The sequence below is a fragment of the Neophocaena asiaeorientalis genome, unplaced genomic scaffold, assembly GCF_003031525.2.
Source record: "Neophocaena asiaeorientalis asiaeorientalis breed wild unplaced genomic scaffold, Neophocaena_asiaeorientalis_V1.1 scaffold119, whole genome shotgun sequence".
Taxonomy (NCBI): domain Eukaryota; kingdom Metazoa; phylum Chordata; class Mammalia; order Artiodactyla; family Phocoenidae; genus Neophocaena; species Neophocaena asiaeorientalis.
The window spans coordinates 8,132,187-8,158,888 of NW_020175821.1; the positions used below are offsets into that span (position 1 = coordinate 8,132,187).

Genomic DNA, 26,702 nt, shown 5'->3' on the forward strand with positions numbered 1-26,702 from the left:
AAAAAAAAAAAAAAAGACTATGGCATTGGGTGAAAAGATGAAATATTTTAGGGGATATTTGAAAGCTATATAAAATAATCAAATAGAATTCTGGAACTTAAAAATACAATACCTAAAACTAAGAACACAATACATGAGTTTACCCGTAGATTAGATACAGTTGTATAGACAATTAAAGAACTGGAAGATAGGGCAATGTAAAATATCCAACCTGAAGCACAGAGAGAATAGAATGGAAATAGAGACAAGAATATGAGATGTAAGGAAGAGAAGTTTATCATACATGTAATTGGAGTTGCAGGAGTGGAAGAGAAAAAGGAAAGAACAGAAGCAGCGTTTGAAGAGATTTTAGGGCTTTGCTGTGATTATTTTTGCTGATTTTGACAAGTAGCTTCTCAGGATGGTTTAAAATTGCTCTAAAAGGGAGGGGTGAATATAAATGGATAGTTGTACATTTTGAACAGGAATTCTTTTCCCTGATAGTTATAGAAAATTATGCAAAGCAATCTGAGTGTCTTTTTCTCTGGCTTCTGTGTAGTCTAATCTGTGTATGTGGATTTTCTGTAAAGTGAGTACTTAATATTTATACAGTTAAAAATTTGTTTCTCAGCTTATTCACAACAGTTATCTGACACAATCCACATTTTAATTCAGACTGCCCAGGTTTTTTGCTCTCTTTTTGTTTCCTTTCATTTTTGCATATGCTCATAAGGGAGACTCAATCAGTTGCCTGATGTACACATAGTACAGTGATTCTAATATAAAAGTGAATGAGTCATCTGTCAGACCCTATCTTCTTTCTGAATTTAGAAAGTATTTTTTTAACCTATTTTCTAGGACTCTGGTCTTCTGCATCATTGTCTAAGACAAATCAGATTTTAAGGAATGCCTGTATCTCCTTATCTTTATGAATAATGTGATTAACCTCATTAAGTGATTTTAAAGATCAGCCACATGTTCATTTTTCAACTTGTTGGCACAACTCTCTTGAATAGTCAAGGAGTCCAAAAGAAGGGGAGAAAACAGACAACCTTTGAACTTCCAGGGGTGGGAGAGAAAGAGGTTAGGTAGAGGAACCCAATGTGTTTACCTGCCTCAGATCCCCTGAAACACTTTTTATGTACTGTGTAATGTGGGTTGACATGACTTATTAACTGTAATGTCAATTTTGCTAATATATTAATCTTTGAATATATTGCTATATTCAAGGGTTCATATTTTTAAGTTAGGGAATTTTTGCATATTATAATGATTTCCCATGCAGGAATTAATATTGTGAGAATTACAGAGAAGTTGGTGGCGGGAGTTGTGGAGAGAAGATGGTACGTTTGGGCAAGAGTCCTTTCATAGTTCCTTCAGATCCCATAGGGTAAGAGGCAGTGTGGGATAGCAATCAGCAAGTTACCTCTGTACCTAGGAGCCCAGGTGTGAATCCTACCCCTGACTCTACTGCTTACCTGAAACGTTGATCTAGTTAGTTTCCCATATATAAAATGGAAGTAATAACAATGAAATGATATATAAATTGCTTAGCTCAGCATCTGGCAATGTTAAATGTTAACAATGTTTACTATTATGAGTAAAATTTATAATGTTAAATGTTAGCAGTGTTTACTATTACGAGTAAACTTTGCCATTACTAAAGAATGTTAACAATGTTTATTATTAAATGTTGGCAGTGTTTACTATTATGAGTAAAATTTGCCATTACTAAAGAATAATTTGGAAACTTTTCTGCCTTACAAAATACACAGAGAACTGGGTAGACACTATAATTGGGGTCATATTTAAAACTCTCAAGGGATTTTTAACTGGCATATATCAACATGTGAGGCAGCAGTCCTAACAGAAAAATGGCAGAAGCTATGGAGAGCCACTATACAGAAAATGTCTTAGAACCTAATACAGACCGAAGAGATGCTCAAACTGATTTAGTATCAGAGAAATACAAATTAAAGCAACAGTGGGATGTTACTTGTACCAGTTTGGCAAAAATGCGAAAGCTGGATAATGCCAGTTATTGACAGGTGGGGATTTATAGAACCCCTCTAAGAATGTGGACAGGTACTTCCATTCTAGAGGGCAATATTGTAATACCTAGATTAAATGTCCCTATACTCCTTGATGAAGCAATTCTCCTATCAGTCCCTAAGGGGACGTGAGTGAAACTAGTCCTTTGCAGGGTTAGTTTTGATGGTGTTGGGTTGGGGTTGTTGGAGGCAACATGGATGTCCATTCCTGGGAGAACTTTTAGTTAAAACGTGGTAGGCACACCTTACAAACTACAGATTTACAGTTAAACAGATATATTCAATGTGCGAATGGCAGCAAAGTGCTGAATGAATAAAAGCAACATTGAGATAAATTTAAAATATAGTATACATTTAAATACATTTAAATAATACATTTGCAAGGACATAGACAAGAGATACACATGGAATACTTTAAAATATTTGCCTGTGATAAGGAAAAAAATGGGGATAAAGAATAGAGATAAACAGGAATTTTTATTTTTTATTTCTTATTGAAGTATAGTTGATGTACAATATTATGTAAGTTACAGGTGTACAATATAGTTATTCACAATTTTTAAAGGTTATACTCCATTCATAGTTATTATGAATTATTGGCTATATTTCCTATGCTGTACAATATATCCCCATAACTTAGTTATACGTAATAGTTTGTAGCTCTTAATTCCCCACCCCTATGTTGCCCCTCCCCCGTCCCTCTTCCCACTGGTAAATAAATGGGAATTTAAAAAAAAAACAATAAAAGAATACCTGACTATTGCTGAAAATTTGAGATATGATAAAGTATAGGGTAGCAAATAAAAAGCATAGGTCTTCTGCCCCATGATGCACACTGCTAACATGTCGGTGGATTCCATGTTGTTTTATTGTACACACAGTGTTCATTGTACACACAAGCTCATGTCATTAAATACTTGTACATATTGTATTTACATAATTTGGTACAACTATACATACAGTTTGTTTTTCTCCTAATATGCTGTGTTTATTTTCCCACATAATTAAATCTATTCGAAAATACATTAATTAATGGCTGTGTAGATTCCATTATATTTATATTCTACATATGAATATAGCATAGTGAATTTAACAAGTTATCTCTTGGGAATATTTCTTTCTAAATTATTATAAATAATGTTATTTGTTTTAAAATTATTATAAATAATTTTGTGATTATTATCTTTCCTAATAAATCTTCATGTACGTTTCTGATTATTACTTTCTTTAGATAAATCCCTAGGAATGTAATTTCTGGGTCAAAAAATACAACAACTTCAAGGCTTATACATTTATTACTCTAAATTAACTGTGGAATCATTTTAGTCATTGACTCTTAAATTTCTATAGGTTCCTAAAATTATCATCTGAACAATGGAGTCAAAAATCATTTTATCTTTTGTGCTTTTTTCCCCAAGGATTATTTTCTCACTGTTCAAAAAAAGAAGATGAATTTTAATATGAAAATTACATCAAATTTTAAAGGTTTTGGGCCGTTATTTAAATGTTTGTTAAGAGTATTCCTATTTTGTGATATTTTACAATGTTTGTCAAAGTTAATACTCTCAAATGGTCCTTCAAACTTTGCTATGGGAAGCAACCCTCTGAGTCTTTCCTGCCTCTCACTCATATCACCATCTTACTTTCATCTCTTATAGTTGATTTTTACCTCCATGTCTATGTATTACTTCATGATTTCCCCCAATTCTAGAACTATTTGTTGACTGCTCACTCTAGATTATACAGATTTATCTATCTTTACTCCCTTTGCCTCCATCACATATGTGTACTCTTTCCCTCATTCCATCTTCCCATACAGTTATATTGCAATTCCAGTTGGATGAATAGTCAGTGTTTAAATTACGATAACTATGAAAATTCAAAACACAGCTGAGTTAGATAATAAACTCTGGTAATAAACCTTTCCTGTACAACTTTTTATTTTTTCATTTGAATTAATAATTGTCTTGTTTTATTCACTTATTTAGTATTCCGTGTACCAATCACTAATTCAGTGCTGTACTCACAGCCAATTTTCTAGTCTCTTAGCCAGATGTTCAGACATGTTAAGTAGTTTCTCAGTTTCCTCCTCCTGAAGTCGTTTCCAGGGCCCTCTGACCTGTATGTAATCTGGGCCAGTTTCCTTCTATGTTATGAGACTGTCATCCTATCATCTCCTCATAATCCTGGAGAACCCTTTACCTTTCTTCTTTGTTGAAGCCCTCATTTCCTGGATCCAGCATCTTCCTTTTTCTTTGTTTTATTCTCATTTTTGTGAAGCACATTCTCTATAAGATTTTAATAAATGGTCCACAGGAGGTAAGTGTTTTGAGACACTGCATATCTATAAATGTCTTCATTCTTTCCTTGCATTTGATTGGTTCTTCAGGAGGTCATAAATTCTATTTTTGGAATATTTTCCCTTCTGGATCTTGATAGTATTGCTTCATTCCCTTGCAGTTGGTATATGCTGTTGAGAAGCCTAAAGTCATTCTAATTCCTGACGATTTGTATGCAACCTTATTTATTTCTCTCTCCATCTCTCTGTAAGAGTATGTAAGATATTTCTATTGCCCCAAGAATTGTAAAGTCTTATGTGCTGTGTCTTGGGTGTGCATATTTTTATCCATCATGCTGAGACAGGTAGAATTTTCAGCTTGAAAATTTCAGTTCTGGGAAATTTCCTTGAATTACTTCACTGGTGTTTACCTCCCCTTTGATTTTGCTTCTTTGAATTCTATTATTTAGATGTCTTTTAATTTTTACCTACATTTTTTCCCCTTTCTGGGAGGCTTTCTCAATTTTACCTTCAAAAATTTTAATTGAGTTTTTTCATATCTTATTTTTAATTTCTAAAAACTTATTTTTGTTCTCTGAATGTTCTTTTTTTAATCTATAATACTTTATCCTTATTAGAATTTTTCTTCTCTCCTGCATAGTCCTTTTTCTCCATTGTTTACTTTGGTGTCTCTAACTTTCGTTTTAGAGATGTTTCTGCTAATCTTCGGTGTTCCACTCATATTTAAGAGTAGGGACCTAAAATTTTTGTGGTAAGCACTAAGTGTGTGGATGGAGCTTTGTGACCTTGAGTTTCACTACAGGGAAGTATATCTAGGTCATTTAATCTGAGCTAGTTAGATTTCAAAGAAAAGGATTCTCCAGTCTGCTCTTGAAGTGAATGCATGCTGCAGGGTTTTTTTGTTTGTTTTGTTTTCTGGGAGTTGAACAAGGAAAATGCTAGAGGTCTCCGAATCTTGTGTGCATACATTAACTGAATCCCTCTGTTTTTATTATAGTACCTCTGCCCTCAGCTGTGTCTCTTTTCTCCCAGGCTAGTTCCTCTGTCTCACCCTCTGCTGAGAATAAACCTTCAATGTTCTGCCATGGTGGAGGAGAGGCAGTTGCCAGCCTAGAGTGAAAGGATCTGGGGATCTGACTGCTTGTTGAACAAACTGCCAATCAACCCTTCTTATTTTGGTGTCCTTCTCACATTTTCCCTTTACTTCCAGAGGTACCCAGTGCCACCAACTCATTACCTTATTGTTTTAGAGGAAGGAGTTATTTTACTGTGTAAATTGGTTTGGTCCTCTGCATTCTCCACTGTCGGTCGGCCTAGGACCCAGTGTTCTTGGTTCTATTAAATTTGTTGATCCTGTCACTTGCTCTCTGCTTTTCTGCATCTTTTTGAGTTTATGCCATTTTATGAAATACCTCCCATGAAGGTTTTAGAAGGGGGTGAGAGTAGATGCATGGATTCAATCCACTGTCTTTACCAGAAGCAGTTACTCTTTAATCAAGAGATTTCTTAAGATCATCCAAGTAAAAGTTGTCTGCTAAATGGAAGAATGAAACCATATTATATAAAAATTGTGAATATATAGAATTGGTTGCTTTTTCCAGAACTATTCACATAGAATTGGGAAATTGGACTTCTAGCCTTGAGTCAAAGGTAAGTAGATATGTACTAAGGAGTATACCACTCAGCTGGGGGCTATAAGAGCTAAAGCCAGATATGTGCAATGCTGATTTCAAGCTTAAAGCTGTATTTCAAGTTCTGTTTTATATGAGTTAGCTTGTCTTCCTTATGGGTTTGACAAAAGAACAATTTACAGTCCAAGCTACCTCTCACTTAAAAAGCAAAAGATAAAGAGAATTTCACTAAAGTTGATTTGATAGTGTGGGTGAGAGAGACAGAATTTTAAGCCTTGTTCCCTGTACTGCTAACTTTATGGGAAAGAACACCTTTAACTGACCTTGAAAGTCAAGAGGAGGTAGAACTTCCTTGAGGGGAGATTTTGAACATAACTGAGTTGGAAGGATATGTGGAATTTTATGGTTGAGTCCAGTGACCATTATAAATATAAATTACTAGGTGTATTAAAATGTATTCTTAAAAAAGTAAAAAATATGTACCATAGCATTTCAAAGAAAATTATATGTTGTTGAGAGAATTCTGAGTAAATTCAGAGATAAATTGACAGCCATACTGGACTTTAAGAATGGATAGGATTTTTGACTGGCTGAACTGTTGGGAGTATATTTTGAGTACTGGGAGAGGAAGCTGAAAAAAGAAGTCAAAGCCATATCGTGAGAGATTTTGAATACTGAAGTGCGGATTTAATTATCTAAACAATGAGGACTAACTGCAGGATTTAGAGAAAGGGACTAAAGTTCTGAAAGGTGTAGTTTAAGGAATTTGACCTGGCAGTAAGTAGTGCCCATTAATAGCTGTAGTTAAAGAGAAGAGGTGAAAGTCCTCCATACTTAGTGGCTGTTCTAATATATGACCTTGAACCTGTCCCTCACATTTCTCTGATTGTGTTTTATAGAAGAACTCTTAACTGCCAGTGTCATGTGGTACTAATAGAACTGAGTGATAAGTATTTGTAAGGACTTCTTATGTGCTCAGTTCTATGCTGGCTTCTATAAGGGGTACAAAGTAAGTCAAAGAGTTATTTTTCATGGAACTTAGAGTTTTGTAAATGAGGGGAGGACTCTAATAACTTGGATCATATAAAGCCAAATTGGTATTTGCTATAAATGTAATTGGGACCTAAGACACGGAAGATGACCACATGACCTAGAGTAGCTGAAGGCGATGTCATGGAAGCCTCAGCACTTAAACTGGTCTGAAGGATGGATGAAATTTACATGGGTGGTGGCAACAAAGTGAATCAATATGAAGAAGATTCCTTGGCAAGAAGACATGCAGGGACAATGAGGAACTTGTTTTAAATGAAACTAAGAGCTGGTATTGGTAGATTAATAAGAAAAAGGTGAGGTAGGAATTTGGGACCCAATCATAAAGGGCCCTGAGAGATGGACCAAGCGATTTGGGATAAGAAATAGCAAGATATAGAAGGCTCATCAACAAGGATTTATATTATTAAAATATATCTCAGGAAATTTAGTCTGGCAGTAGTATTCTTGGATTGGGAGTAGAAGAAATTGGAAATGAAAAAGAGTCTAAGGTGCTCTTATAGGAAACAGGTGTGAGGGCTTAGAGCATGAAACCGCTGACAGTAGGGATGGAGAGAGAGAACAAAACTAAAAGAAAGATTTTGATGGAAGAATGAAAAAGAAACTAGCACCAAATGGCCAGAAGCTGGAAAAGGAAGAATCAAAGATTAATCCACATGTAATGATTGGGGAAATTAGAAGCACACATTTTTGCAGAAGAGAACAGGGTTGAGAAAGAACATGATAAGCTTGGTCTTAAACATACTGAGTTTTAAATTATAACATATAAACCAAAGGCATATGTTTTTAAACTATGAGGTTGGCACACAATTGAGATATTCAGGCTAAAGACTAAGGTTTGTTATTTATCAGAGTCAGGACACAACTTTAAATTCTGGGTTTGTTTAGTTCTAAGCTACATAACCAAATCAACCTAGTTTTCACCTCTGGAAAAGGGAAAAAATAAAATTAGTAGCCATTTCATTGAGTATATATTATATGCTGTGTAGTATATTAGACTTTTTTTCTCACATGGTTTTATTACTGAAAACAGCACTCCTATGAGGTAGATGCTGTTGTCATCTCCATTGTACAGATCAGTAATCTGAGGCTCCGAGAGTTTGCATGACCTAGGATCACGTAGCTACAAAGTGACAGAGCTAGGATTTGAACCAAGGGCAGTGTGTCTCCAAAGCTACTGCTTTTAATCAGTTATGCAATGCTGCTTTCACTGTGCCTCACTACAGTATGTGCTTTACCTACTTTTATAGTTAAGCTGTGTATCTACTAAGTGCTTACTAAGTGCCATACTCTGTGCTAAGTGCTTTTTATGCATTATTTTATTTAACCATCTAACAAGCCTATGACGTTGCTACTACTAATGTTTACATTTTACAGATGAGGAATCACTTAGAGGGTGAGTTACTTTTCCAGAGTCACAGAGCTGGGAAGTTGCAGAACCGGAATTTATGCTTTAAGTCTATCTGATTTCAGAGCAGATGCTCTTTTTTATTCTTAAAAGTTATTTTGAAGATTAAATAAGATAATTTCATAATTTTCTTAACTTTAAGGCATAAAGCAAATTGTCTTTAATTAGTAGTGACAGTGTTCCTATTTGCAGCAGCAGAATAACAAAGGTGATGGTTGAACCCATGGACTGCATAAGCTATCTGAGGGAATAAATTGATAAAGAAGACTATAGAGAGAATCATGAGGGCTATTTATAATTTAGGAGCAGCAGGAGGGAAAGGAGTTGGAGAAGCCCAGCAATAACTTAGTAAATACAGTAACATGGAAGCCTAAGGAAAATAATCACAAAGATTTGAGACATCAGTTGTATCGCATGCTACATAAAATTTGAAAAAGATAAGGTCATTAGACAGTGTCCCAGCACATTGCTACTTACACTAAAAACCAGTAAACAGGACCACCATCCATCCAGTTTCCCAATGCAGAAAGCTGGGAATTTTTCTTACTTTTTTTAAACTTTCTTCACTTCTCCAGTCACTTATTTCAGCCTAGAAAATCTCTCTCAAAATACTTGCCCTCTCCTCTCCATCCTCACTGCTACTTCTCCAGTTCAGGAAAGCTTTACCTCCTGCCTAGATTCCTCCAGCAACTTCTCAGTTCTTTCTGCTTCTTGACTTACTGCCCTCCAGCCCATTCTCCACTGTGCAGCCAGAATGATGTTTCTAAAAGACAAATGAGATCAGGTCAGTTTTCTGTTTAAAACATCCTCATGGGTTCTCAATGATCTGAGGATAATAACTTAGTATGGCATATGAAGCCCCATAACATCTGTCCTCTTTCTAGTTTTTCAGCCTCACCTCTCCACTATTACTCGTCTAGTTGTTTCAGCTATGCCAAACTTACTTCAATTTCTAGTACCCATCGTGTACTCTGGGACTTAACACATGCTGTTCCTTCTGGAACAGTTTTCTTCTCTCCTGCCTTCTCTCTCTCTCTCCCCTCTCCCTCTCCCTCTCCCTCTTTCTCTTTCTCTTTCCCTCTCTCTCTCCCCAGACTTTCCTGGTTAACTCATCCTTCAGATTCTTTGAGAAGCCTTTTGAGTTCCTTCCAGTTAGGTCCCCTGCTTTATACTCCCACCGCATCTCATGCATCCACCAAAGCAATCCCTACCCTTTATTGTAATTGCTTATTTAACTTTATGTCTGTACCTCCAGACAGTAAGCTGTTTTATGCAGAATTTATGTGTGCTCCTATTGTTATCCCCAGCATTTAAAACAATGCCAGACCTACCGTAGACATTCAATAAATACTTCTTTAATAAGTGCTATGAATGAATATATGCAGCATGAAATTATTTTGTATGTTAAATACATCATTTATAAAATGAAATTGTGAGTTTTTTAAACCTCATGGTTTTCTCTAGGTGGTAGGAGGGATGAGGGAAGTGCAATTTCATTTGGCCTTTTCTTTTTTTTGTCAGTTTTAAGATTAGTAACAGCAAATGAGGTAGGTTTAAAAGAAAAAATATCTTGATTTAATAAATTCTCACAATTACGGTATTACAGTCTTTTAAAAGGATAAAAAATTAAACAGGGAAATCATGATGCCCATAACCTTTTCAGTTCAATAATTAGTAGAGCTCAAATGGAGTTATTATGAATATGAATATTTATCTGTATGAATAAATGTGCCAGAAAAAATAGAATCATATAAGTAATTTCCTTTTCATTTACTAGGAATTCACTTTTTAAATGCTCAGACTCCAAGGCATTCTTATAAGCCATGAAATGACCCAAGTTGGCCACATCTGTTCAAAATGTGTTTTAGAAAGCTTATCTTAACAATAGTTAGTTGGAAAATTAATGTTCACCTTCCATAAAAATTTTATCCAAAAGAGAACACAGCACAATTTAGATATATGTGAAGCAAGGAATATACTTGTATACAATGGAAATTATAATGTGAAATAAGTAAAAAATGATCTTATTATTTTATCAAAAATAATTTAACTGGTTAGAAAACAGCAACATATTTCTTTTCAGCTGGTCAAGATCCTTTTGAAATTTTATTTTATTTTATTGATGTGTTAGCTTTATACCTTTGTATTTATACAAAGGATGGGACCAGTTTGACTGATGTCAGACAGAATAACAGCTGTATTAATCATATCCAGTGGCCATCTGATCTGAATCTTTTTCTATATAACATTCCCCAAATGGTTAAAAACAGGGGGAAAAATAGTGACATCCCTGATTCAGTGGGTAATCAGATAAGAAAAACATTGACAACCATGTGTAAATTTTATTCAGTTTTAGAGTTCCAAAAGTAGAAAATTTTTGTCCTATTTCTAACGATATAGAAAAAGCAATTAGTAACTTTCTCCTGATGCCGAAAGCTCAGCTTCTCCGTACACTGGTGCTGAATCAAATCTCGGAGACAGAGATTTGGGTGAAGTAGAAAAGGATAGCTTTATTACTTTGCCAGACAAAGGGAGACACAGCGGGCTCCTGCCTCGAAAAGCTATGTGTCCCAACTTGGAGAGGATAGTGAGAAGTTTTATAGTAATGGTTCAAAGAGGGTGTGATCAGCTCGTGGACATTCTTCTGATGGGTTGGTGGTAAGGTAAGTAGGAGTCAGCCTCATCAACCTTCAGGTTCCAACTGGTCTGGGGTCTACATGCTTGTGGGCAGCATACCATCGTTAACCGTTAACTTCTCCCACCTGGAGGGGATTTCAGTATCTGCAAAACAGCTCAAAGATATTATTGTGTGTATCCTTTGATGGGGAACCAGGACCTTGTGCCAAGGCTGCACTATTGTTTCTCTTGACTGTTTTGTTTCTCCCTTGTCTCATATCCCCTCCCTTCCCTAATTAACAACTGCTTGAATCTGCATGTTGGAACTCAGGGAAGGTCATGGAGGCTGAATGAAGGCTATTTCCTGTAATCACAGAAATGGGAGACACAGAAAGGCTTTGTGCCCAGAAGGCCCACAGGGCCCTGCTCGGTATCACTCCTCCCTTTTACTTGATAATTCTGTTTGGGATTGTGTCTGAAACTATACCTGTCAGTACATGCCAATTGGACCCTTTTCTGGGAGTATACAGGGTATCTGAACCATGGAGAAGACAGCCATTTGGTCATTGTGTACTATGTGCTGCACACTGCTAGGAAAAAATTATGAGAGGGTTTAAGAAATTTAGAAACTTATAGTCTCATGAGAAACATTTAAATTCAAGGGGTACATAGTAATGCAATACAGAAATATGTCACAAGGCAGCATAGGACAATCCCACAGGCAATAATAAGAGTGATTTCTATAAGTTGAAGAGAAGGAAATTGCCTGTTGGGGTTTATGTTTATCACATTATATTTCACTTTTTAAGATTTAATCTTTTGGGTTTTTTTTTCAGCCAGTCAAGATTCTTTTGAATCTTTATTTTACTTTATTTTCCCATTCAGTGTATTAGCTTTATGTCTTGGTATTCTTGTGAATGATGGGACCAAATGGCTGAAGTCTTTGACTCTCAGTTTACGGAGCTTGATTTCCATTGAATAGGCAATGGTCAAACACCAAAAGTTTTTGAGTGGATGAATGCCATCTCATATTGTCAAGGAAAGTTAGTGTGTTGATAACATGTAGGGTAGATTGGGAGGGGTGAATATAAAGCAGGAAGACAAGAGATTATTGTAATAGTTCAAGTGCAAAGTGATCAGTAAGGATGTTAGAATGGAAGGGAGTGCGTACATTTTCTCATTCACTGCCATATGCCTAGTGTATAGAAGAGCATCTGGCACGTAATAAGTACTGAGTGAATATTTGTAGATTCAATAAATGAATTCATGAAAATTTTTAAATGTAGGCTGTGTGGCAGAAGGAAAGGAAGGAATTAAGTTCTACTCCAGTATTTTAAGCTTGATTGAACAGAAATTGAGCAGGCAGAGAAGGTTTTGAGGAAAAAATAAAGAACTGTGTTTTATTCACGTTGAAGTAAGACAACAATGCTCCCAAGTAAAACACTCAATAAACGTTTGTTATGGGGGGAGCGAATACATGGGAGAGAGATTGATGGCTAGGGTTTTCACTTCGAGAGCCATTTGCAGTAGAGGTAATAGATATAGTAGGGGTCATGGTCCTCAAAGATGGGAGTATATAGATAAAGAGCAGAAGGTCCAAGGGAATAGCAAATTAATAGAGAAAAGATAACATATGTCGACTGCTTCCTGTGCACTAGGCACTGGGTTAAAAGCTTTGTATGTATTATATCTTCTAATACAACATCCCCCGAAGGGCAGGTATTACCTAGGGAAATGGAAATTCAGAGAACTTAATCAATTCATCCCGGGTCCAGTACTCAGTAAGTGCTGGAGCTAGAATATGAACCTACAGCTGTCTATCCCTAGTTTTCCAACTGTGCTAAAATTACTCTCTGTTCATAAATTTTGTCTATCTTTTCCAGTAAATCTTTAATGTATTTATAGTCGTTATGTTTAAAGTCATTATCTACTGGGTTCAATATTTGGTTAATGTATGGGTCTCTTTCTGTTTTGTTTGTTTTTCTCTTGATTACAGGTCACATTTTTAACTTTTTCACTGTTCATCTAATTTGTTTTATATATATTGTGGTAGATATTGAATAAAAAAGAACAGTAGAGACTGAAGTAAATATTCACTCCAGAAAAGTCACACCCCTTCCTCTGTCTGACAGCTAGTTTGTGGTGTTTATTCTCTTTAGTCTGATCTCCAGTTGAGCTGGGTCTGGTTTGAGTTGTTTCAGTTTGCTACGTGTTTGAAATGTTTTGAAAGCAGGATAAGGTCTCTCCCTTTATCAGGGCATGTGATCTGTGCTCCAGTGAGTCTAGAGATCTCTCTCTCCTTCTCCCCCCTACCCCGTCCCCCTGCTTTAAAGTCCTACCAGTTTTTTTGGGGGGGTTTTTTTTTTTTTTTGCCTTTTCAAGGGCTTACTGCTGTTGGCCTTTCCCTGCCTCCTCTCTGGCTTTCCAAGTCTTGGCTGAAATCTCTCTGTCTTCCTGCCCTGTCACCAGTCCTTGGTACAGTGAAAGTTCAGTAGAAAAGACTTGATGGGCAGGTGTTCTCAAAGGGATCTCTCTCCCCTTTTCTGCCCTGGCCCTAGCTCTCTGCATGTAGCTACTGTGTACACTTAGTTAAGACTGTGAAAAAGAACTGGCAGGCTATACACACTCCCTGGGTCTCCTCAGGACTCTTAATAGTCCATCACAGAGATCCACAGATGGCCATAAGAGTTTGGCTTTTTGTATACGCTGATAGACGTCCCTCATCTATGGAGATTTGCTTCTACTCTGTCTGTTCCCCCATTAGGAAAGTGACCATGGATCTTCACTCATCTAGGAAAGGCTTACCCTGATCTGCAGTTAGTTCATCCAGACTTCTTTGTATTCTCGGATCTCTGTAGGTAAAACACAAAGGCATGGCTTTGTAGCCTATCTGGCATGTTTTTGGTGTTACGGTGATAACAACTGTCTACTTCCACTTTTTACATACTAACTGAAACTATTTAACAATGTTTTAATAATTAATGGACATTAGACCTTAATGGTCAAATAGCAATATGAAAAATATTTTTTATTTTTCAATATAGATTGCTATCGTTTGTACTTAAATTATGGAAAGAATCATGATAATTCAGTGAGAAACTAAACCTTAGAAAAACTGTTACCTATTTAGTATTTTCAATTACAATGAAATCGACAGAGAAACTTATCAAAGTGAACTGCAAAAACTGTATTTGGAGTGATTAAGTGCTGGCATACAGTAATGCTAATTTGGAGTTGAAACCCAAACACAGACCTGAAACATGTTAGAATAAAGTTGCTACTTTCTGTGAATAGTGTAGATATGAGTAACACTGTCCTACATGTTTTAGAAAAGTAAATTGAATGTTGTGTACCACAAATATGTCTCTGGAATGTACACATCTGAATTCTCTACTACCTAAACTGACCCTTTTTTTATCACATGCATACATCATGCTTTTGTGCTACCTGGATGTTGCTTTCTAACAGGGTGCTATGTCTTAGATAAAGCAAATGGCTTAAAGAAAGTGGCTAGCATAAACTTTGCTTCTTGAGGTCTCTCAGGACATCAAAGGGACTTGGAACTGGCTAAAAGTCAGCCAATAAAGATCGAATTTTCTAGATACTTGCGTCTACTAGAGCTTGAAGCTAGTAGAGTTTAGAGGGGCTGCAAAAGACATCCTAAGGATTCACAGACTACTTCTTGGTTCATCAGCCATAAAAACCACTGGGCTCTTTACCCAAATTTCTTTACTTGGAATCTGTGTCCATGCTGGTGAACCAGTAGTAGTGGGGAGAAGAGATTGCACATATTATTTATAGAAGCGACATCACTGTTTCATCATATTGTGGTATTAAAATATAAGGTGCAGTATATTTAGGAAGCTTCCGGAGACCAGGGACATTGTCTTGTTTACTTTTGGATCTTTTTCATCTAGCAAGGCCTGCCAAATAATCACTGTTAAATAAATATTTGTTGAAGAACTGATTGGATGAATATTATGGAAATATTTTACATGAACTGGAAATATCACTGGATGCATCCATATTTTAGATTTCCTAGTACTACGTTGGATTAACATAGCATCTTGCATTACTTTTACTAGGGACTAATAGAAGGATATCAGTAGGATAACAGCCATGCCAACTTTAATTTTTAAAAATCCAGTTATTCTTTGGTGGTAGATTATAGAAGTTTTGCAAAGCTTCAGTGAAACATTTTCTAATAAAAGGAAGCCAGTGATTGTTAAGGTATACTCCCACATAAGAAGACTGTCCATAAAGGTGAGAGTAGAAGGTTCACTTGGTAGACAGTTGCTAGAATGGGAAGGCCAGTGAAGGGAGATCAGCACAGAAGGGGTCAGGCGCCAGCTGACAGAACGAGGAAACACCCCTGAAATCCACATCCCATTATTATTCCTACATTTTTTATTGCAAAGCAGACATTAATTTAATTTGGTTTACCATGGTAATGTATTCCTGTTATCCGCTCATAAGGACCAGCTGCCGTACTTCTGCCTTGCTGATTCCCTACTTCATTTATCCACTTTGCTCATGTGAGTTCTTATAGAAAATGCCACCCCATTTTCTTTCCTTCACTTTTCTTGCTGTTTGCCTTTACAGGTCATCCACATTACTATTGATGCTTAGAGGGAGTAGTAGAATTTTCATAGATGTATGCTTTAAATCCCGAAGGGCATGTAGTCAATAGTTGAAATGTAATGGATTTGGAATGGTAGCACAACCACAAAAATAACCAAATAAATAAATGTGTAACTGTGCAGGTAAAACCAAAGACTTAGGCCACAGTCCCAGCACTGGCAGTAACAGAGAACATCAATGGAGTCACTCTTCCTTTGGGCTGGGAGAGACTGTAAGCAGGGAAAGCTATGAAATTCAGAATGAAGGAGATGGGATCATAGTGCTAAAGCCTCCACACAAGAGCAGAAAGATTCTGTGGCACAGCCAGTGAGAGTGCTCCCCAGCACTGATTCCAGCCATGTACCAACCAGATAAGAGATGATTTTACTCTCAGTATCATTTAAATAACACAGCTTATATTCAATGCAAAGCACAGGGAATTTTTTTGTTTCTTTGCTTATTTATTTGTGTGTTTTAATTTCAGGTTTAATCAGACAACATTATAAGCTATCCCAACCTTTCTGGGAGTTATACTTTCCTAGGGCTTGTCTGCAGCGTTGGAACTTCATTAGTTCTTGATACCCTTGGAACTTTACTATTAGTAATAACCTTAAGCATAATAACCATGTTTATGGCTTCTTTGTGTGCACAGGCCCAAGGAAAGGCCTTAGATTACATTCTCTGTGTCTCTGAGAAATGCTCTAAACACAACATTTTTTCCCCTTCTACATATAGGTCAAAGGGCAGGGGAAAGCACAGTTTGGCTGCATATATCCTCATTTACTACATAATTACTTAGTATCTTTCCCCCTTAGCCTCCCTTTGAAGCTAAAGCTAGTGGCATTCCTAAACTTTATAGTAATCTTTAAGCTTTCTCATTATACACAAAAATGTTGGTCCCTTACATCTTTTTATAAGGGTTTGGTGATTATTAAAAATGCCATGCTTTATGATAACATTTTTCATATGGTTTTAAACACATATTTTAAGCAGAAATATACGGTTATTTTCCTGTAGCTCACCATCTATTTTGGAATTAAAGTTTCTGGCATGGATATTTTTTAGGACAAAATAAGTTAAGTGAGCATTTTTGCTAACTAATTTTAAGATTCCTGTTACTTTCCTTCTTTTTCTTTTTTTCCCCTGTTTTCAGCTTTCTAAGAAGTATGGAGTCCATGTTTGTGGAGAAGGTGGAGAGTATGAAACGTTCACTTTGGACTGCCCTCTATTTAAGAAGAAAATAATTGTGTAAGATATCATTTCAGCATTTTCTTCCCCTTCCTCAAATTTAAGTGATGGAAGCAACGTAACATTAAGCTGGAGGCAACTTTTGTTAAGAGAAATAGAACATGTCCTCCAAGTTCACAAACACTCAATTTGTTTAATACCAGTGAAGTCGTCTGAATACCTAAATCAATACATGACAAGACGAGGCCTTCATAGAAGCCTATAAACTTTTTAGACATTGCACTTTCATTTACTTGCTGATTATGGCCTGCAGTAAAACTGGTACCTACACACTGACACTTTTATCCTTTCATGAAGTGTGAATTGCCTGTGTTATTTATCTTTCATTACAGCTACATTTGATAAACTGCCACATCAGTAGCCTGTGGGTTCCATTAACTCCGTTCTCTTTTTCCTTTTTCTTGGCTTTAATAACTTAGAATGGTAATACTAAACATTTCTCTTCAATTATTTGGGGTTATTTTTACATATAAACTTTGTTTTTGAATGAATTCTGTTTTATGGTGAGTAGTGTGATTTCTTTGCCATAAATTGTTAAAATTCGTGTAGCAAAAAATAGGAACTTTCTTCAGTTTGTTAACATTATTATCCATGCTCTAATTTATATCACTCCTCTCATATGCTAAGAGAGCACTTTATTTGCTTTTACTAAGCTCTTCAGCTTCTTGAAAAGGTTGTCAGAATTATGCTTGATTTCAGAAACCTCAACTGATGAAAGACTAGAATCTTGTATCGAATGGACAGCTTTAATATTTTCAACACTGAAAGGTGACTTCTTTGTACATATTAATAATGAGGGAAAGAATGTTCTAAGAAGTTAAGACAACTCCAGGTGAATTTTCTAAAAGTTACATTTATCTTGGGAAACATAGCCAAGACCTTTTCATTACCCTGTGCAATATTCACCCACTCTTGCTTCTCTCATCTCTTCTAACTTGTTTTCCATTAATAATCATCGAACATAATAATAATATATTTGGCAAATATATATCAAGTACCTATTATGTCTAAAGCATTCTACTGGGCACCACTGATGTTGAAACATAGTTCCTGTCTCCAGAAGGGTGGGAGGAAGACACATCTGCATAAAATTGTGACACAAAATGATAGAGGATAAGAGTCAGAAGAATAAGTTCATAAACGAGAGGTATTTCTTCTGGCTTCAGTGATCACAAAACAATTCATTGAATGAACTGTGCCTTAGGTATTACTTCTATGAAATAATAGTGTTTGGTTACTTAAGAAAAACATTTCCTGCTAGGGTGAAATTATAGTATAATAGGAAACTTGCAATATACTTATTAGACTAACCAAATTAGAAAAAAATAAAAAGCTCAATAAGAGAAAGAAGGCCAAAGAATAATACTCTTCCTGTTTATTGGACAACTTGAGGTCCTGGAGCACCCAGAACTCTTTATGGACAACATAGAATTATAAGAAATGTGCTGCTTTACACTACATAACCATAAGGTTTATTTATCATAGTACTTTAGACCTGAAAAATGAATCTTTCAGCTCATCATTGTGCAGATAGAGAAACCTCAACCTGACTGAGGCAATGACATGATGGGAGTTAATCATGCTGTTGAAGAGAAGGATGTCAGGGAAGGTGTATTAGAACCCTCTAGTGCCAAAATGAGCCGTTCAATTGAACTGGATAATCATTTGTTGAGGATAATTATGTGGGTGGAAGTCTGCAAGCTGCCACCCTACTCTGTAAAAGTTCTATAAGAATGGAGAGGCAAATCAGCAATACTGGAAGTGCTAACATACGAGTGCGTACCTTGAGAACAGAAGGGGAAGAACTGACATTTCTTTCTTACTCAGTTATCAGCTACTCACTAATCTGATTCTGATGCTTAAGCGTGTTCTTTGATTTTTTTTCTTCATAGGCTCTGCCTCACCTCAGCTTCATAACTTTCTTATTCGATTTCTTTTCGCTAGATTGCCTTCCCATTTATCCCCACTTTGCTAAATCCTTCCAATTTTAAAGGCTTTGGTTGTTACTACTTCCAGTGCTTGTCCTCATATCTGAACTCTCAGAACACACAGTAGTAGGCACTGATAAATGTTAAATATCGTGGAATTAATTTTTCATTTATTGTTTAGTTTTAAATATCCTATTTCACTTTTATGTATTCCTTTCTTAGGTTATAACTAGAGCTTGTAGTAGTTGAATGGAAAAAGAATGTCACCTACTATATACAAAATCTTTCCTTCTCTTTAAAATAGAAAATGTCCTTATCATACCTATCTGATAAGCACTAAATGTGATGATGTGAATGAATATGCATTGCACATTCTAAAACTGTATATAAATTAAAGTTATTTTATTTAGAGATAGTTTTCCATGTGACACAATTAAAAGATAAGTTTAGACCAGGTAACTACTTGTTAACAATTGACAGTTAATCATACTGGATCCTGTCAGTTAGAATGTGTTTGGGGGGACAAAGTTAATAATTTCTCCTGTTATATTTGACATAGTAGTGATCTTCCACAGTTAGCATACAACTAGTTGATTATTAGGAATCCCCTTTTAAATGTCTAATTCAAATTTTATGTTAGAAAAGGAGACTATGAGGAGAAAAAAAAAACTTTTGCATGCAAAATGATTTGATTATAATTAGGTGTGTTTTTTTTTTTCAAAAACACAGATAGAATCTCTTGCATAATGAAATAATTTAGACAAATTAGGGTTTTATTATGAGATACATTTTGCCCCAAATTCCAACTAACATTTTTAAAATCTTGTAGGAAACACTGGTATAACAGTCTTTGTGTGGAAGTAATCTTTTAAATTTTTGACTAGAACATTTTACAGTTTACTTTTCACATCAATTAGGATGTGACTACTCACCTCTAGATGCAAATTTTTAGATCAGAAAATGAGGGGTTTTTCCTGAGGAGCCTTGACAAAAAGAATTGCAGCCTAGTCTTTAAGAAAAGAGGACAACTGTAGGTCCTCAAATAAAAAACCTACTTTCTCGGTGTCCCTGGTGGCGCAGTGGTTAAGAATCCACCTGCCAATGCAGGGTACATGGGTTCGAGCCCTGGTCTAGGAAGATCCCACATGCCGCGGAGCAACTAAGCCCGTGAGCCACAACTGCTGAGCCTGCGCTCTAGAGTCCGTGAGCCACGACTACTGAGCCTGCGCACCTAGGACCTATGCTATGCAACAAGTCACCGCAGTGAGAAGCTCGCGCACCACAACAGAGTGCCACCCCCTGCTCGCCGCAACTAGAGAGAAGCCCGCGCGCAGCAATGAAGACCCAACGCAGCCTAAAAGAAATAATTTTTTTTTAGAAAACCTACTTTCTTTTTATTTCTTACTTTGAAATATATGTGTATGCATATCAAAAGTAAGAACTAAAACATGGGGAATATAGCCAGTATTTTGAAAATAAAGTACGAACTAAAATCCCAATGTATTAATGAAGGTGATAATTTTCTTCTCACTGTTAGTGAACACAATTTTAATGTCAATCTTTGATACAACCCCATATTTCCATTTGAATTGTCAATATTAATGTACTACTGCTACAGAGTTGCTGTGTATGGGATGGATGGATGGATAGAAGAAACAATGAGAAGGAAGGAGGGATGAAAAGAAGAACTAAATTCTGTGATTAAAACACTATGCTCTCATTTTCCCCACTTACTCCTCGTTTCTACCTATTCAAGACAGAACTCGGCCCAGAGCATCGTAATATGGCATTTAGCCGTAAGGATGAATCAAGTACTTTCCTTATCTGCCTTCTCATATCTATTCTGTATCACTTGGGAATTTATTAGAATTTATGAACCATTTTCCTTGTATTTAAATTTATATAATTATTTTTATTATGCTAGAGATAACCATATATTGTTATTGGTATACATGCATGCTTATGTTCATGTATCCATATATATACAGTATGCATGTATGAAAATGTACGTATTCCTGTGAAGGTTGGTAATTGAAAAATCAGTGTGGGTTTTTGATAGTGTCAGTAGTTACTGTGTAAATGTAAAGATACTTAACAAAGTTAAACTATACAGTTATTCAACAAATGGGGATGAAAATAAGGCAGTGTATTCTGCACTGAGCCAGAGGTGGAGTGTGGGGAGACAGGCAGACAAAGATGAACAAAACCTGGTCCCTCTCTAAGAAGGAAGACAAGCACACAGACACATAATTATAATACAGTGGATGTGTTATGAAAGGTCTGTAAATGCATTACCAAAGCACATAAAGCAGAAAACTAGCACTGTCTGAAGATGTCAGGCAAGCCTTCACAGAAATGATGTTGGAAATGTCTTGTGAGGATAAGTGTGAGCCCACGGGGAATACCTGCGTGCAGTTGACTTTTCAGAGGGGAAGTAGGAACCAAGACCATGGCTGAGCCTCAAGAGAAAATTCAGTGTTTTGAAGTGAGAGGGTTAGGGCCTGATCTCTTAACTTGAGAGAGAGCCTATAGTCAGGGAAGAGAGACTCAGACCTGACTCCGCTAGCTGCCCTTTTGAAGTCGTAACTAGGGATAAGCCTAATGCAGCAGTGAAAGGGAGCATGGGATCCAGCTCTTGGCTACTGAGAAACCTCAGTTGTGTAAGAGGAAGGGGCTGCACTGATTACTTGTATTAATAGGGAAAGAGGAGGAGGGTAGCCAACTGGAAAGCATTTTTGCTGTTGTAGAGTTTTTCTTAATTTTCTGGGTCTCTCTGACGGTATTCCAGCAGATTCTGCTCTAGGTTTCAGAGAAATCCATGAAGCAGACAGAAACCAGACTCTTGAAAGTTGAGTTTCAAGTGAGTTTATGAAAGAAAAGCGGAGCAGTCGTGGCATTATTCTGTTTGAAGCTAAAAGCCATTTATTTGAATCTATTATCTGTCTCCCAGTTGATTCTGGCTTTGTATAACTGAATGAAATGACGTTAGTCAGTTAGAGATTATGGAATTAATAGAATCCATAAAAACCATATTCCTCTTCACTTAGTGTTCAGAATGTTATATATTTTCTCTGGATAACAATCTTGGTTCAGAATGCAGTAATTGTATCAGTTAAGTGAGCTATTTGCTGTCAATCTTCTGTTTCTAGTGGGAATAACTGTCAAGGGAAAGGAGGGCCCGAAACCCTTTCCACTGACACATCACTGGTTCAGGTTAATCATGGTTTTGGTGTACCCATTGTCAAGGATATCAAGACCAAGCTGCCTACATCAGGCATTATTGAGGCTCAGGATCAGTTTCCAAAGCTGGGATTGGGAACATAGAGATTGAAATTTAATGTAAGAATGAGGTCATACACAGGAACTAGAATTTGAATCTATTGAGGAACCAAGATAGGACCAGAACAGACAACTCTGGAGTAAATAGACAAGACGACTAGACTAGAGTTAACAAGGCAGAGAGACAGGTGGTAGAAAGCAAGAGGGTCTCCTCTTTTCTTTCTCTTTCTCCTCTTGCTCATTATACATTGAGGCATTTTTCGGTTAGGTAGTCTGTGAAGGCAGGTTATTACTTTCTTTCATGATCCCGATTATAATGTTTTTCTTTTAAAGTCATAGAAGCCTGTTTTAATGTAATTTTTTAAAACACTAACAAGATACGTATTTGATACTAATGGTTCATGAATAGTAGTTGATTTTTTTTTTAACCATCAAACTTTTTTCTCTATCTGATCTTTCAAGTGAAAAGTAAGCATATTTTGCTCATGAAAATTTAATATATCGGATCCTAGTCTTTTGAGATTTCTTCTATTGTCCCTAAATAACTTTGCATTACAGAAGTTAATTCAAAAATATTTTACATTAGTGGAAAAGAATCAAAGTAAGAATTTATTTTGCTGAACAACAATGGTTAAAGTGCTAACAATGTACTAATATAAACATTGGAACTAGTTCCTAAGGCATTAAAGAGATATGAGAAATTTCTGCTTTTAGAATTTGAGTTAAAATACAAAAACACTATTGCTTTCTTAATAAACAACAATAAAAAATAATTAGTTATTAGAACTTCACACATAATCTTAGTTATTCATATGTACTTTACAGGGTATTTTTGATAAAAGTTGAGTTAATTTACATGTATCCATATGGTGCCAGCAAGCAGTTCATACTGTTTTACCTGAATGTGGTAATTGCTATGTCAGACAATCAATTTTAATAACAATGATATTGCAGTGTGAAGAGTTCATCTAGAGCTTAAAACCATCACCAGTACTGCCTTTGTGAAGGATAATTGAGATTTTGTGTGAAACACTGGATGAATTACCTCTTGAAAATGAAAAGAATAATGAAGATAAAGCACTACTGTTTAATGGTAGCCCATACCAACCAAATTTGTGAAAATGAAATTGAAGTTTCAAGTTGTAAAACTGTTCGGAGATCTTTGAGTGAACCTGAAAGTTGAACTGTGTGTCCTCATAAAGATTAAAAGGTCTTTACTTATTTTTGAAAGTTTAATATTCTCAATCTTTTCCCCAATTAAATATTGGATTATTAAAAGTAGATGTTAATCATTAATTATGTAGTAAATATGTATACAATAGTATACTAGTGGAAATAAATGAGGATTTTTGGTCTTTTCGAGTCACTGGTAGGAGCAACTTGCCACAAAACAGATTTTGCAGAGTAGATAAATGTATTATAACATTTTTTTATTTCAGGGATTCATCAGAAGTAGTCACACATTCAGCTGATGCATTTGCACCTGTGGCTTACCTACGCTTTTTAGAATTGCACTTGGAGGATAAGGCAAGTAAATCTAATTCACAGTGATTTAAAGAGAAAATTGAGATATGTGCATTGTCTCTATAGATGTAATTCTATAACAACAAATGAAAGGGTAAAAAAAGTGATTTTTTTCAAATTCTCAATCAGTAACTAAGAATTCTGCAGATGTTTATAGTTTTAAGAGCTGTATATTATGTAAAAGATATTACATTGCTGAAGAGTTTGCAGTTCATTTGAAAAGGGAATCATATATACATTAATCAAGGAGAAGACAGGACGGTGTATAACCAAATATTAAATCATCTAGAGAATTAAGAATTAGGTTATTGAGCATCAGCCTTAGGGGAAAGGTTTGAGGATAAATTGGATCTTCATTATACAAAGTTTAAGAGGAGAAGAAAAGGACAAATTAAACCTTTTCCAAAAATATACAGGGGAACAGTCATACAAATGAAAGATGGAAAATGAAGCAAAAAGTGTGATGGTTTTATTTTAAATACATTGATTGTCAAAACACAGCAGAAGTCAATTTTAAAATGTTTTGTGGAATAGTTAAGGTCTAGATTAGACCCTGTGATTAAAAGCTCTGCTCCTTGAGGCATAAATGATTGGAAGAAGTCTGCATCTTTCGTGTTCTGTCATCAAGTGTCTTGAGGCACACCCACAATCATATATATGATAGAGAATCTGAAGAACCAAGAGAATCAATGATTGGCAAAGGAAGGAGAAAAATGAGAACCCCAGTAATCTCTCAATCAGCAAGAATTTCCAAAAGTAGAGAATAATATTTGGTGCCATTTCTCTAGAAAAACTAGAAAAGACAAGGTTGAAAAGAGGTGATTGAATTGGGCTGAAAGATGACTATTGGTGACCTTTTACCAAAAAACTGGTAAACCTCAAGAGAGTGAAGCTAAACTATCCAGACATCTTTCAGACCCACTGAAAGGAGCCTCTTCTAGGTCTCTGCTACTTTTGCTGCCATGGGCACACACAAAAAAATCAAAACCACCAAATTCTGGTTTAAATACATTAGCCATTGTATGTTCACCTCTACCTAAATAGCTCAGTATTCACACTATTTTGGTATTGCTTTGGTCTTCTCTATCCATTTGCCCTCTTGCAGAAAAGAATATTACTTCTTTAAGGTGCAGTACTCACTGACACGGAATAAATAAGGTGCATTTCCTTTTTTTTTTTTTTTTTCCTTAGGTGTCCCCAGTACCTGACAACTGCAGAACATCTAATTATATACATAACTCTTGAAAAGCATTTTTGTTACTAAGCTGGTATTTTTATATTTTAAAAATCACATAGCATTTTCTCAATTATTATGTCCCACTTTTTTCATTATATTTTTTTATTCTTAGAAATATTTATCTTTATCAGAAGTTGATAGAACCATTGATTAATTGGTTAACACATCCAATCCATGATCTCTGTGATTGGTACCTTCCTTTTTCCCCTTTTACTTCATCTGAAATCCTCATTTCTGTAGCATTTCTTTGCTTTCATCACACTGGTTTATTTTCCTCTTTCTTGTTCCTCCTTTCATCTCTGCCTATAGTATCCTAATGCAAAGGCAATTGAAAATGAGGATGAAAAAGTAGTCACTGTATTTAGCTAATCAAGTTTATTCTACTGGGCATCACCGTTTTTGTTTTGAATATATTCATTGTTTCAACATTATTGGACAATCAAGAAGAATACCTTTAACTCTTACTGGTTGTTTTATAACTGATTAAAAAATGTAGTTTTTCGGTGTTACCTATGCTGACTTCAGACTACTTTTAGAGTTTGCAGCAAAATTGAGCGGAATGTACAGAGAGTTCCCACACATGCACAGCCCCCCCAGCTGTCAACATCCCACACTGCAACAGTACATTTGTTACAATGAAGGAATTTACACGGACACATCAGTTATTATCCAAAGACCATAGTTACATGATGAGTCACTCTTGGTGTTGTACGTTCTGTGGGTTTGGACAAATGCATAATGACTTGTATCTACCATTATAGTATAATACAGAATAGCTCTGCCTATTCATCCTTACGTTTCCTCTAACCCCTGGTAACCTCTGATGTGTTTACTCTTGCCATAGTTTTGCCTTTTCCACAACATCATGTAGTTGGAATCATTTAGTATGTTGCCATCTCATATTGGCTTCTTTCACTTACTAATATGCATTTGGATTCCATTGTGTCTTTTCATGGTTTAACAGCTCATTTCTTTTTCTTTTTTTCTTAAGACTTTTTTTAGAGCAGTTTTCGGTTCACAGAAAAATTGGAAGGCAAGTACAGAATTTCCCATTTACCCCCTGCACCCACATATGCATAGTCTTCCTCATTATCAGCATCCCTCCCCAGAGGGGTACATTTGTTACAATTAATGAACCTACATTGCACATCGTAATCACTCAAAGTTCATAGTTTACATTACAGTTCACTCTTGGCTTTGTACATTCTGTAGATTACATGTATCCATCATTATGGTATCATACAGAATATTTTCACTGCCCTAAAAATCCTCCATGCTCCACCTTTCATCACTTAACTACCTCCAACCCCTGCAACCACTGATCTTTTTATTATCTCCATAGTTTTGCCTTTTCCAGAACATCATATAGTTAGAATAATATCGTATGTGCCATTTTTAGATTGGCTTCTTTGACTTAGTAATATGCATTTAAGGTTCCTGCATGTCTTTTCGTAAGTTTCTAAATGCTTAATAATATTCCATTGTCTGGACATACCATAATGTATTTATCCTTTCACCTACTGAAGGACATCTTGGTTGCTTAAAGTTCTGGCAATTGTGAATAAAGCTTTTGTAAAACATCCATGTGCAAGTTTTTGTGTGGACATAAGTTTTCAACTCTATTGGGTAAATACCAAGGAGCATGATTGCTGGATTATATGGTAAGAGTATATTTAATTTTACAAGAAACCACCAAACTGTCTTCCAAAGTGGCTGTAATATTTTGCATTCCCACCAGCAGTGAATGAGAGTTCCTCTTGCTCCACATCCTTGCCAGCTTTTGGTGCTGTCAGTGCTTTGGACTTTCATCATTCTAATAGGTGTGTAATGGT

General features: G+C 35.9%; 1 protein-coding gene across 2 annotated transcripts in view; it reads left to right on the plus strand.

Moving 5' to 3' along the window:
* Positions 1-26,450, plus strand: part of DPH6 (diphthamine biosynthesis 6) — a 174,047-nt gene extending 147,597 nt beyond the window's left edge. For both annotated transcript variants that reach the window (XM_024732550.1, XM_024732551.1), the window contains exons 7-9: positions 16,808-16,902; positions 23,549-23,636; positions 24,825-26,450. In XM_024732550.1, the coding sequence (XP_024588318.1) occupies positions 16,808-16,902; positions 23,549-23,636; positions 24,825-24,878 (237 nt within the window). In that variant the 3' untranslated portion in view covers positions 24,879-26,450. The remainder of the gene's footprint in view (positions 1-16,807; positions 16,903-23,548; positions 23,637-24,824) is intronic.
* Positions 26,451-26,702: the final 252 nt, after the last annotated feature.